Genomic DNA, 14,895 nt, shown 5'->3' with positions numbered 1-14,895 from the left:
TAAAGAGGGTGGCAAAGTGCCAAATGATTGTTCTAGTTAGAGGAAAGAACAGAGTCAGAAACCAGAGCCAAGGATATAGGAGGATTAAGACACAGGAAAAGAAAGGGAGACAAAAAAGGGAGTGATAAAAGTACAAAGACAGCAGAGACTCCATTTTGCAAACAACAAACAAGGGCCTTTGCCACCAACAGCTTCCTGCCTTTGATGTATGCTGGATTTAGGTAGCACTGAGGAGCCGGAGAGAGTGCATGTTGGTGGTGAAAAAAACCATAAAGAAGAAGCCATCAGCATTATGGAAAGCATCATACCCAGAGGCCTATGGAGGAGCCACTCTGATGACATTACAGTAATGAGAGGAGAGGGGAGGAAGAGGGCATGATGGCACAGGCTGTAGGAAGTATATGTAGCCAGGCTATAGAAGCCAATCCAAAATTAAAAAATAATTAAAAGGGTAAGCAAATAAAATTAATAAAACAATAAATAAAATACATACAACGAAGCTGTACACCCAGCAGGCATTTCAGCCAGCCAATTAAAATAAATCAAGATGCATTTTGGATCGAGATAGTATGAGGCAGCGGACCTCTGGTTTTTGGTGTACAGCATAGTGACATATACTGACCTGGGCTTGAGACAGCGCTAGTGGTGGTGGGTTCAATAATTGCTACAGGGAAGGAGAGGGGGGAGAGGGAAGGGGAGGGAAAGAGGACATTCATGTATTATTAACAGAATGGAAAGGTAAAATAAAAGGAAAACTCCATGCAAGGACAAAAGGACAGGGAATGGAGACAAATCCTCTCCATGCATTAAGGACTGCTGTCTCTGTGGCAAGACGCAACCTCCACATGCTCATAAACAACAGGTTCTATCCCAGAGATACTTGTTTTTAACTCAGGAACTGGGGTTGCGTCGCAGTTCTTATGGGCTTTTGTTGTAGGGGTACAAGTTGTCATTACATGGTTTAGTTTGCTCAACAACTTGCTGCTTTCTAGATTTAGCGTCTTTTTAGGCTGTATGAACTGAACAATGAGCAAAAGGCTCAAAGTCCATCTTTTTTCCCTCTGAGAAAGGAACTCTGACTCCCAATCTGATTACCTTATGAACTCGCTTCAGGCTGAGCTACTGGTGAAATTTGGGAGATGGACTAATGTGAATCTAGAGATGTTCAATCCGCTTTATTAAAGTACTTTAAGTGTAAGTGTGTCAATGGACAGACAGCAGCACACATGTCTTTTCTTTTTAATTTATGTTTAAAAATTTCCCTCAAGGCAGCAAAGTGGCGCAGTGGGTAGCGCTGTCGCCGCACAGCAAGGCGGTTCCGGCTTCAAGTCCTACTTTGTGTGGAGTTTGCATATTCTCCCTGTGTCTGCGTGGGTTCTCTCCGGGTTTCCTCCCACTTCCAAAAACATGTGCTTTAGGTTCATAGGCCGGTCTCAAATTGACCACAGGAATGAATGTATGTGTGTGTTTATGTGTCTGTGTGTAGCTCCGCAGTGCCCTGGCATCACGTCCGGAGTTTCCCTGCCTCACGCCCTAAGACAGCTGGGATAGGCTCCAGCTCCCCGCAACCTGTGCAAGCGGATGAAGTGGGTTGAGAAAATGAATGAATGAATGAATTTCCCCTCAAAATAAGTTTGTCATTTTGCAGATTGATGGAAATGGAACTGTTTGAAATCCAACATGGAAATTGACTGACACATTAAAACAAAAAATAGCCATCAATCTTGTTTGCAAGGTTATTGACATTTGGAACCCAATAATCACGATCTCAGTCTATATTTCTGACCTCTAAAAACCACATCTTGCTGTGCAGCTTATTGTATACTACTGTACATTACCATAACGCTGTAATATGTGAGTCTGATTCTGCAGCAAATTTTATATTAAGTTTGAACACCTGAATAAGACCGCATTTTGTTTGATACAGAAAACTTAATTTAGAGATAAATTGACTTTCTTCTGCAACTAGTCAGCCAAGTACCAATATTTGAGGTGTATGGCAAAACAATGCAAAGCTATTCTTTATCATGGTAGCTCAAATCAAAGACAAGGTTTTTTGGGGTCGTAGGTTTTTTCAGTGTTGTGTTTTTGACAGTGGAACTTAAAGTTCCCCCTTAAAAAAAACACTCTTCACAGGTAAAAACCACATTCTATCATTAATCTTTATGAGAGGAAGAGCTCATTTGTTACAAGGGAAAGCATGACCTCACATATATTCACATAGTGTTCAATTGTTTTTTAAATGCTGCAGTGACTTGATACGCTTTATTGTAAAATCATACATCTTCCATTTACATGAGAAATCAGTATGCCATTTACAACTGTGGGGCTGCAGGATGAACGAATGCCCGAATTTTTCATTTTGTTGTCCTGAAGATGCTCTGAAGTTTAAAAGTTTAAAAGACAGCTACTATGTCACACCGTGACATGTTTATGAATCCGCATTCTTATGTGAAGCTATATGCATTGCCCTCTGTATTAGGAAAATTTTCTTCCCAGCAAAAGTACTGAGAAGGGGGCATGTGTGTGCGTGTGTGAAGACATATTTTTTCATTCCTTTCTTCAAGCAGGCACAAGGGTGCAATTTGATTAATACTCATACACTCATCCAATCCTGGAACATATCTTTTGACATACAATCTCTCCCTCTTAATTTCATACAGAGTTGGTAACATTCAGAAAAACATTCATTACATGTACTGTTAATGCTCATCAACCTCTGACACATTTGCTCATTTTAAAGATTAAACACATTTGTTTTCAAGATTTAATTTTATGACTTGCTGTTGTCTCTCTTGTCTGTGGACAGCATGAGCAATAGACTTATATGCTGCAGGAGAACCATGGGAACTAGTTTTCACGAGGGGTCTTCTCTTGCAACACCTGCAATGCTTATGTTGGTGTAGGTTTGTCATTAAAACCAGGTCTTTGTAATCCTTTACAGTCGAAACTGAGGCAGTGAGACTTATGTTAATAAACTGAATATCTCTCACCTCTCTACCAAGAGGTTTCTTTAGGTCTGTTTTCTGAGACTGCTAACACATTGACGGTCATTAAAGTCACAAGTTTCCAATCAATTTAATAGCACTATCAAGGGTTGTTGAAGACAGAAGTACGGGTAGTTCTCAACATACAAACACAATTGGTTACGGGGGGTTGTTCTTAAGTTGAATTGTTCATAAGTAATTTTTAATTAAATTTCTATCTTTAGTCACCGTTCTAGGTCATTTAAATGCCATTACTACTCGAAACACAAAAGTACTATTCCTTAACACTTACCAGAAACAAAAGTCGTTTTGAGTTAAGTTATTCTCAATTATAAGACGGTTTTCAAAAAAATGTTTTAAAAAAATGCAAATCAGGTTTACATCATTTCACTCCACTTTAGGTCTGTCCACTGCAAATATTGGAATCTTATAATCACTAAAAAACCATTAAAAGTATTTAATATCATGTTACTATACAATAAACAAGAATTAAAACACATAGTATCATATTATTAGTCCATCGCCACCCCCGTTTTCTGCAATGTGGAAGAAGCGGCTAAAGATGAGATGGTGATGTACGAAACTTCACATTTGTCTGCCACAAATATTAGACTCTTAAAATCACTAGAAAAGCGTTAAAAGCACATTAATATCATGCTACTATACAAAAATGAGAATAAAAACATATAATGTCATATTAAAATACGTATGTATAGTTTAAATATTAAGTGTCACTCGTGATTCACATTTTGAATACAGATTTGTTTACACACGGCAAACTTTTTCTCCTAATAATTTAGTTCTTGAGGAGAAGAAGAAGAAAAGACTTTAAGGACATTGACCAGTTTTTTTTTTAAGTGCATCCCAAAACAACATTCATTTAGCTGCTCATGTTGACGATCCACTGTAAGGTACGGTAGTATGTGACTTACCTTTAGAGCAAAGGAAGAGGAGGAGAAGGGGGGACTTATTGTCAATGAGAGGCAGAGTTGTCATCAGAAAGATGGTCACCACTACCACCTTCTTCACTAGCTTTTGCTTTAACATCTATGGTAAACAGTTAAGTATCCAAGATACAAAGCCGGACGCTCTGAGATGCTCAGAAAGACAAAGACAAAAAATAACAAGATGAGTGTTGAAGATGTTTGTACGCACTGGTGTTGCTCCACAGGGGTTGTGGCAGAAAGGGTAACTGCAATACAGTAATCAGACATGGCAGCCGTGTTTGTTGATATCTCCGAATGTTCGTAAGTCGCATTTTCGTATGTTGAGGACTACTTCTAGTTATGTTGCCCCATTGGACATGAGATTCTTAATGAAGTTCACTGGAGATATAAGTACAGACACTGATTTGAAAACAAAACTGTAAGCCTTATGGATAAATAAACAATGGTTTTAAAAATGAATAAAAACAGCCATCAGTGTCAAAGTGGAACAGTCTCTAAAGAAGTGGGGTCTGCGCCACCACTTGTCACCCAAGTACGAAACCATTCTCACATCAAGTGAAACCTGTAATATTGCTAATGACTCATGCAATTTATAATTAGGCAAATGAACTTTGTGTTGTTAACAAATTCAATGACCTGTAATAGCGCTTTTTAATCAAATGATAATGTGTATTCTTGAAGAATCTCAATGTAAGCAATTGACAGTAACTGTTCAGCTACTGTCAATATAAGGACTGTGATGACCATGAGTCAAGCTGAAGCCTCATACCTTAAAGTCCTAAACTGTCAAGATGTACCCGTATTGAAATTGCAACACTACTATCAAATACTAATGCAAGTGACTGAGACACCTACTCTAAACTTTGTGGACTTGTTCAAAATATTTGATCCAAAATGCAGCAGAGATGACATGTACTGAAAAATATTAAATTTGTGTTAAAAGTCATCCACATTTCAAGGTAATATTATTCAATACAATGCCAAAAGGCCACAAAAAAAATGTTATTTTTGTATTACATTTTATGTCAAAAATAAATTGCACCCAGCCAACTTTAATGGAACAGAAAGGAAAAGAATGCAGTCTGGTCATACAGCAGGTGTCTAATTAATTTTCACTGCTTCGTGTGAGAGCTTCATCAGGATATTTTTAATTCCTTATGTGAACTGTTCAGCTACTCTCAGGCTCTTTACTTGATGATCCCTCCATGATCACGGAATAGTAGGTGTTAAAAATGTTAATTTGTGAGCCAACCAATTAGTTATTCATCCAAAGTCATTTTAGCACTGCCCAAAGAGTACATCATCCTGTAGGCATTCGCTGGGCTCAGTCATCCAGAGATGAGCATTTCTAGTCATGCATTTGGCCTGCAGGAGTCGGCGAGGGTGGATAGGATGTGGGTGGGAAAAAGTCCATTGCCTGCTGGGTAGTAGAAAAAAACACTGCCATAGAAGAAAACATTTCCTCATAGCAGTGCACTGGGTAATGCTAATGGTATTTCTGATTGCCTAAATATGGAAATGTAGCCATTCAAACAATAAAAATGGTCCAACACTGTGAGGATGGTTTTGGTGAAAATAAAGGACACTGCAACCTCACTGGATAGAAATAAAATGTAAAAAAAACAAGTAAAAACACATTTTAACTTTCAGAAACTCATTGAACGTTGCCAGGATCACGGCATGCCTTCATGTCCAAAAAAAAGAAGAAAAGAAGTGGAAATAAATTCACAAGTTGAACAACTTTCTAAAACATGTTCAGCGTTATTTTAAAGTTTCATTTTGAGCTCATATCTTCCTTCTTGTTGGTTCCATGACTCGGGTACTATCACACAGTGAAGGAACAAACAACATCAACAACAATGGCAGATGAGGAGACATGTTGAAATGACACCTACACATGCAGTGATTGATAAGTGTGACAAAAGTACACGACGTTCATTAACCGACTCGCCAGCAGTGTTTCTCGCCTGAGGGAGGCTGAGTGGTGATGGGGAGAGAATGGGAGAGTGAAAAGAGTAACTCTTTTTCTCCTCCATCAGTCTCTTCCGATTACTGCTGGGGGGTTGGGGTGGGGGGTGGAATGAAGGCAGAGGTATAGGCAGAGCAAATCTCCTTCAGGGCTAAGCCGAGGTGGGCTGGGGGATAAGAGCTAGAGCAATTAATCTCGAGGACTCCTCAGAAAATTGGAGTGAGCAGCTTCTGTCTTTTCATCAAAGTTCACTTCCATCTACCACATGAAATATGGATTGCCAGTTTGGTGAATGTTATACCACAACTATAATCATAAGATGTTTCTTGTGTTTGTGTTGTACGAATGTTGTATTTTATATATATGTGTGTGTGTGTGTGTGTGTGTGTGTGTGTGTGTGTGTGTGTGTGTGTGTGTGTGTGTGTGTGTGTGTGTGTGTGTGTGTGTACAGAAAGAAGAAAGTGTATTGTCATTATACAAATTTACAATCATACAATAAAATTCCGAGGTCAGACTGAGACTTGGTTGGGCTCGCTGCACCCTGAGTGTGCTTGCAACTGTTGGCCAACATGACCTAAGGCAGCGGTCCCCAACCTTTTTAGCTCCACGGACCGGCTTCATCTAAGACAATATTTTCACGGACCGGTTTCGCCAGGACGGCTGTAGTCTAACCATAAATCATCAGTGGTTTTATGTAAAATGCAGACATCGCGGCCGGGGGGTTGAGGACCACTGACCTAAGGGATCATTACATGCATGTTTTTCAAGACATTTGGTTGGAAACTGGAGTTCCCCGGAAAAAACCCATTTTGACACGGAGAGCGCATGCAAACTACACGGAAAGGCCATATTGGAAATGCTGGGGTTTGAACCCAGGTTTGACGGCAGTAATGGTACTAGTACTTCTAGTTTTCGAAATTAACTTTTTTTCTTGGTAGCACTGGTGCTCCCAAATTTAGAAGTTAGTAGCACCAGCAAAGACTTTAAGAGCACCTACCCAAAAGCAAGGCAGTGACGGAGCGACATAGACCGCTACGTCCATCTACGTTCTTCGCGCTTCTCTCCCTCGCCCAGGACAGCAGCCACAGCTGCTCTCTCATTGTTTCCTGGCAGGACCACGCTCCTGCTCAGACTGTTTCGCGCACATTCTCCGGCAGGTCCACACTTACGTGTCTGCATCAAACAAGCTGTCGCGGTAGTGCGTTTGAGGGTGCACACTCGGTTCCTACGTGTTTTCCCCACATCCACACAAAACTGTATGAGAGACGCTAACCTGAGGATGCTGCGTTTGGCCCCACCGGTCAGGGGCCAAACCGAGGCACTACCTGGGTGTGACTTAAATAGTGCAATGTGGCGCGCTGTCAGGCCAGCCCGGTACCTGGACAGAACCATTTTGGTTATTGGATTGTTTTGTATTTTCAAACATCACTAAAAGATGTTTTATGTTGCCCCAAACTCCACCATGCCTTTAGTGAACATTCGTTTGCATTTTTCTCGGTCATTTTGCCCTCAGCTCGGACTTCAGGGGATAATTCTGCGCAAAAGATCTGTGCTTTGTTTGATAGTGGAGCTTCAGACTATATGAGGTAAAATGGTTTTGAACTGCCTGACAGAGGAATAAACATAAATTTCGTCCACTCATTGTTAACCAGCGGTTTTTTGTTTGGAGCTATGCTGTCTCCTTTCTTCTGTGCTCCGCTGTTGCGGTAAACTCACAGCAGCAGCGAGCTGTCTCACTTCGTGGTGCACTCACAGCGCAGGGTAGACAAACGATCTGATTGGCTGAACTGAGTGGAGCTATTACCATATTTACTGGAGGAGCAGCGCCCGCCGTCTGTAGTCACGAACTGCAAGTAAAAATGCACCAAGAAAATCTACTCTCGTGAATTTATGGTGGAGTGGTCACAGGTCCAGACAGAACCATCACACAGTCCGGATCCGGACCGCGGTCCGCGATTTGGTGAACCCTGCTCTATAGTGAGAGAGAAAGAGCGAGAGGGAAGAGGAAAAAAAGGCGCACCAGCTTTTTTTCCGTAGTCGCACTGGTGCTCCCAAATATATTTAATAGTCGCACTGATAAAAATTTGGGCGTATATGCGACCAAAATGGTCGCAATTTCAAGCCCTGTTCTAAAGGAATCTTTTTAAATGTTAACGTAAGGTTAGTACACACAGTAAATGTTTAAAGTTATAAATAAACACAGTCTGAAGTGACAGTTTCATCTTCTACTTCAAGACCAATTGTTAATAATTATAAACTAATGATTATGTTGTTGAACAATTGATGCATAATGCAGCATAGATATTTTGGATTCTGTGTTTTTACATTTTTGCTCGATAGCAAATGCAAACTATTTTTAATAATAACAACACCATCAAATATTATGACAAAAATTTATGCATGCAATATAAGTATTTGATGGCAAGCATTAATCTTTCATGTTCTTTTTCATTTATATATTACTTCTCTTCTTTCCATATGCCTAAAAACTAATTTGTAGGGCTAACTCATGTGTTGGCTAAATTTTATCAGTGATCATTCCTTTCCAGTGGTTAATCTGTTTTTTTTTTACAGCAAACCTGACTATAACTATCACACTGTTGAGCCTGTGGTAGTGAGTACTGCAGATATATTTGTAAAGTCAGTACTAATAACAGACATGACATAACAGATATGCTGAATGTAACATCTGGCCACAAAATTTTACTACTGGGATAGCTCTGTTATGACACTGATCATAATAACAAACAAACCAGAACATAACCGGCTATAGTTCTGAACTGCCTAAATGCTCTTCTGCATTTAGGCAGTTACATGAAAAAAGGAATCAGTGTACAAGAAAAAGTATTTCCACTCCGTTGGGTTTGCTCCTGTCTAGGTTTTGTATAACCATTGTTACAAACTCATCCATTTACTTTATATGAAAACTAGTACTTCATTAATTGTAGGTCAATTAAGTAAAGCTATTGGAAGAAAAAAACCTGACTTGTGGTTAGCTCAAAGACAAAACCCCCCCAAAAAACATCCTCATTGCTAAAAATGCTCCTCAACTGAATACAAATATTACACTTGTAAACAGATATAGAAGCACAATTGACTCCTTTGTGAAGGTTCCTGTGCAATCACTGAAAGCTATTATACAGTTTAATATAATGACTGTATTTTAACATGTACCTAACAGTAAAGTGGTTTATTTTTTAATTAATGGCTTTATTACTCTGCTTTTAAATTTATTGACGGTACCATGCGTTGCACCAATAAAAAGTAATTATAAGCAAAAGTTTGGAGAATAGAAAAACAGATGCATACAGAGACATGCAGAGACCGTGCACAATAAGGAATGAGAAAGTGGTTATATGTTTTTTTTTTGCTCCAAAAAACTGGTTTGTGCTGTCAACACAGACCCTTAAATAGAGCTTAGCTGAAACAGATCACAATCCCTGACTAATTGTTTTACAACAAAAAACAAAAACAAAAACATGGTAAAGCATGGTTTAACCTTAAACCACCAAAATCCAATGAGGACACAACCATCCAACTTACAAAAACCCCAAAATTAGCCAGAAGTTTCAATGTCAACATATACACAGAGTCACGATGCATATTAAGGTTTTCACCTTGTTTTCCGATGGCTGCATCACAAGGAAAATGTGTTTACATTCCCTAGGAGACATATTTTCATTGTTACAGTTCATGTCATCAGTTAGAAGGCAAACCATTTTCTGGACCGATTTAAAGTTACCCTGTTAAGTTAGTTAAGACAAAAATTACACAGCTGAAGGATAAGGACCTTTCAACTCGAGAATCTTGGCAAGAAACTGAAGGAACCACGTCTTGAATGCTGTATTTGCTTTAGTTGGATGACTTAAATGAGGATGAACCCTACTTGATGTCATTTATTCATATGCACTTAACAAACTTTTCAGTATAACGCAACCACTGAAATAATTTATTTGATATTTTGTATGCCAAAAATCATACATCATATTCTTTTGCTAGTTAAAATTCAATCCAACAATGCTCTATAAAATGTCACTTCCAAACATCATTCATCGATATCTATGGAATGGTTCTAAAATAGCACAGTCACCTGTGGTAGTGTTTTGTTACTTGCATCAACGTATCAGTAAGCATGCACTGAGGTGATTGCTTGCCATTTCACATTAAAAGTGACAGCAGAACTGGCCTCAGTTCCATTAGTGGAGCTCAACAGAAAGGGAAGGAAAAAGAGATACTGTGTGTTTTAGATCCAGAGAGGGATAGAGAGGAAAAAGGAGAGATGGGGCAAAAGAGCAAAAGAGAGATATAAAGAAAATCAGAGGGACAAAGCCATGATAGAGAGACAGACAAAGCGATTAAGCAAGGGAATGGAAGAGAGAGAAGTTGGGAGTGGCAGCAAAGGAAGCTCAGTGTTCTGACTATTCTGAGGGTTTTTTTTGCAGCTCTGCCTTTGAGGCCTCGCTAGTGTCACATTAAGATCATCCATTTGAGAATCTGAGACAAGCCTTTGATGTTCTTTGTGCATATACAAACAGCAGAGTGAAGGGTTCCTTTGACAATTACCAACTATACAGAAATATCCTTTTGTATTCAGAGTCTTTGGCCTGCTGGAGACAATGTTATCATCAGAGCGTGCAGCATAAACTGGTGAATAATTTACTTCACCTGTACATATTTTTCCACTGAATTCATTAAATGCTTCCTCTCATTCGTGCCCTAAACCGTCGAGGGATACTCACTAATGGCACTCATAGACACCAAGGCCCCAAATATGCAACATTTTTGGAATGAAGGTGCAACCCTAATTTCAAATATATCGAAATACATTCTAAAAAAGACAAAAAACAGAAGAGAGAGAGAGAGAGAGAGAGAGAGAGAGAGAGAGAGAGAGAGAGAGAGAGAGAGAGAGAGAGAGGGAGAGGGAGAGAGAGAGAGAGAGAGAGAGAGAGAGAGAGAGAGAGAGAGAGAGAGAGAGAGAGAGAGACAGAGACAGAGAGTCAGAGTAAGAGTAAGAGTAAGAGTAAGAGTCAGAGCCACAGCCTGGGAGGACTGCTAAGTTTTGGGTTTGTTTTTAAAATGCTCTGAGTTTTTGGCTGATAACACAGCAGATTAGCATAACTTCCGGCTGTTGAATTCAGGGATCTGATCATTATAAACAGTCAGAGGTGTAAAGAGGAGCCAAACAACTACTTATAACAAATATTAATAGTGATTCTGTTTTGTATAAGTGTTAATATAAGTGAATGCTGTCTGGCTGCTGCATTTTGAATGAGCTGGAGTCCACCTATTGATTTGAATATAGATAATCCTGCAAATATACCATAACAGTAATCTAATCTCCTGCGGATGGATGGAGGAACTAGTTTGTCAGAGTTAGTCAGAGATAATTTGATGCGTTTTTAGGCAATAAAATGCTGTAGTAAAATGTAACAAGTAAGATGAGAGATGGGGATTATCAAAACTGCAAATCTAATATACCGGTAACTCCAAGTTTTCAGTGAGACTATTGCAAGGTTTGGAAGAATGTTTTATCAGAGACTTTTAGAACAACCTATGAGTATCCCAGTGTTGAAAGTATAAAGTTTCTGAACATCCAGCACATGTCCTCAGTAAATATTATTGTGTGTCAATGGCACATAACTGGTATGATTTATTGTGTCTTTTATGCAGGGCTTTGAACCGGTTCATGGAACGAAAACAAAAACCGTAAACTTTAAATTTTTTAATGTTCTGGAACAGAATCGGAACGGAAAATAATTGGAAACAGGTTAATACCGTTTTTTTTTTCCGTTCTTGAAAAAAATATTTGACTGCATGTTTCACTTCCTGTCATTCACTGGACGCGGGATGAAAGCAGAGAGAAGTAGCGGCTATCAGTAGCAGTTAAGAAAAGGGAAGTCTCCCAGTCACTATTTAATCATAACAGATAAACACTGCAGTGTGTCAATCTTAAAAATGTATGATTTAGACATTAACTCATTGGCTGCAGTCATTTTCAGTGCAGTGTGTTCCTGTACTGCCAGCACTTTGTAGCAATATTGAGCTATGGGAGAAGCACAATGAAGATCTGTTGTTCAGCAATAAATGACATGGTGGAAGTTATTCTTGTCTTATTTCATGTAGTGTCTAAGTAGGAGGCACAAGCCTTAACTACAGTGATATAACTTGCATAAAGCAGTGGTACTATTTACTGTAGCGTAGGGATATATCTATAATTATAGTCTATAGTATATAAACTAATTGCCAGGATGATGGCAAGTCCTTAAGTTACCGTATTTTGAGCACCATTCGGCTCATTGTACAAAGAGGCACAGTTTATTTATGTACTTTAACTGGACACACGGCACACTTTATTGTTTGGAGCATGCTAGCTAATGGAAGCAAAAAGCTCACTGTGGTTGAACTGTGTTGTACAACATATCTAAATTTAAAAAAAATACACCGACATTATTTTTAATTATGTTTTTATTTCTTTATTTTTTGATAAATCTGTGCTAAATCCTTTGAAGTCCTCATCTTCGATCTGCACTGAATAGCTCGGCAATTTCACTATCGCTATCACTATGCCTGTCCAGTAATGATGCCGGCTTTAGCGAAACATCGGACAAAAGTCAAAGCAGACACGTTAGTCCCGGATCCACAATCCACACAACTTTTGTGGGGGTGTAACTCGGCACTGCCCCCCAATCCTGGTAAACGTGTGTTCAAGTCTCTCATCCATCACTCCACGACGCACGCAGCTTGCCTTTAAAGGCTCTGTTTACACCGATGTCCAGCGGTTGTAGTTCCTTCGTTAATCCTTCAGGATGATGGCAAGCTCCGAATTCAGCCGCTTGACGTGGTTTTTGACAGAAGCGGTGGTGTGGGCGTGCATGGAGTCACAGATCAAGAGAGATGGCGAAGCATGAAAAAAGCCCCCCGGGCTCTTTACGTGAACCGGAACAACCGGAACTGATAGCCTGGAGTTTACATGTTGCGTCATAAGCATGTCTCTTCGCTGACGCCATTGTCGGGGGTCTTCAGCCAAACAAATGTGGTTAACAGCATACCTGCGGTACAGTACCGGCATACACTGTACTGTATACTGGTACCTACCGGAGGTGTGCCGGACGTAGCCCCGTGTCATGTTCTCTAATTGGTCTATCGCTGCCGGCGTACGCAGTGACGTAATACGTCCTATGTCGGTGGACAATGGCCGATCTGGCGAATCGCTGACTAAAGTCACACAAAAACATTTTTACAGATTTTGGAACTCAGTGTATACATAAGACGCTTAATGTTAAAAGGTGCAGCGTTGATTTTTGAGAAATTTTAAGGCTTTTAATTTTAAGGCTTATGGTGCGCAAAATACGGCCCCTTCATATTTATATTCAAAGGAACGTTATTAACCGGTTCAGGAACTTAATTTTTTCTTCGAACCGGTTCAGGAACGTCAGTTTATGGGTGGAACATAAAACCGGAAACGTTATAATTCCGTTTCTGTTCAGAATGAACCAATTGGCAAAAAATTCTGGTTGAAAGCCCTGCTTTTATGGTAATGCCAAGAAGGAACATGGAGAGGCTAAATAATAATGGTTTGAGGAGACCCCTTGTAACACCCCGGAGGATTTTATTCTATTTCTAGTCATCTGTCTTTCTTTAACAAAGGTGAGACTGGAGTATACCTGAGAAAAACAGGGGAACATGTGTGAAGTAAAATTATAACAAATAATATCTAGTTTATTATTAGAACTGTTTAGGACAAGTTTGTAAAAGTTTGCAATCTGGAGAACAAATGCAGGATGTAAATCAGTGGGTTTTTTTCCACCTAGATGGGGGGACTTGATGTAAAATAAATGATACAAAACTTCTATAAACCTTGAAAAAAGTTGGAATAACACCTCCCAGCAAGCACAATATCAAAAGAAGAACAAGTGGAGAAAGGTACCCTTGAATTAGTGAATTAATACATTGTGACATTTTTAGGTAACAATGCAACATGCTTTTTTCATTCAGTTTCATTGCCCGCTTTTTCCGCTGTTGCAGGTCACAGGGTGGCTGGAGCCTATCCCAGCGGACTTGGGGCGTGAGGCAGGGTACACTCCTGGTGCGACGCTAGTGCACCACACAGCTGTGACATGCTTTCCTTTTTCATAAATTGAATGTTTTGAAAGTGACTGTAAGAATTTTTTTTAAATTTAAGTGGCTGTGGACTGCACTAATCAACCATGTAGCAAATTGTTAAAACACTAAAAAAGTTTAGGGTGGGAGCAGCTCTTACACAAGAGCACATAAACACCCCCCCAACCCCCCACCCCACCCTTAACATCTTGATCTACCAGAGGAAGTTGCAAGTGCATTGACACTGGGATGATCTCTCATTGAATTCCCATCCATGAACATCACTACTTGTCTTTGTCAAAAGTCACAACACTGGAGGTACTGTTACTGGGGATTAAACATGGCATGCTGCCATGATGAGCAAGTCTAGCCTAAGTCTATTTTGTGAAAAATGTTGCAGTCTTGCTCTTGTAGTGTTTAACAAATAATCTGACCTCTGTTTTTCAGTGCCTTAATTTATGCAGGATGTTTCCTTGCCAATGATAAATAATTTTAGAATCTCTCAATGATTCACCAGAACCTTGGACTGTGAATGTTTGGCCTCTTTGGATCTGATAGTGCTTTAAAAACAACAAAAAGTTTGACTTCCTGACTTAAAATCTGATTCATACCACTACTGGGAATTCAGCTTAGTATGACTGACCAGTGTGGATGGCTTTCTAATTGCTATTCAGTTACCACCTTCAACTTTCTTGGACAGGTACTGGTTTTTTTCAGTTCACATGCAGATGTGGACTTAAAAAGCAGACACACAACCACCCACCTGAATACATATGGATTTTGCAACCATAATACACAATCGACTCACGAATACAATGACTAGCAAATAAGAAAATGCCTCCTCAGGTGATATGGTTGTAGCCACTTACATCACTTGGTTTATCTTTAGCTT

At 39.6% G+C, this 14,895-nt stretch overlaps 1 protein-coding gene across 2 annotated transcripts in view; it reads right to left on the bottom strand.

The window, feature by feature from the left end:
* The window catches only part of negr1 (neuronal growth regulator 1), a 151,516-nt gene that overhangs the window by 27,980 nt on the left and 108,641 nt on the right, over positions 1–14,895 (bottom strand). The window contains exon 7 of one of the 2 annotated variants that reach the window (XM_068320365.1): positions 623–664. The exons of the other annotated variant lie outside the window; for it this stretch is intronic. Within the exon in view, the coding sequence (XP_068176466.1) occupies positions 623–664 (42 nt within the window). The remainder of the gene's footprint in view (positions 1–622; positions 665–14,895) is intronic. 2 annotated transcript variants of the gene reach the window in all.

The sequence above is a fragment of the Antennarius striatus genome, chromosome 7, assembly GCF_040054535.1.
Source record: "Antennarius striatus isolate MH-2024 chromosome 7, ASM4005453v1, whole genome shotgun sequence".
In the NCBI taxonomy this organism is placed as follows: domain Eukaryota; kingdom Metazoa; phylum Chordata; class Actinopteri; order Lophiiformes; family Antennariidae; genus Antennarius; species Antennarius striatus.
This window is presented reverse-complemented; position numbering and strand designations above follow the sequence as displayed.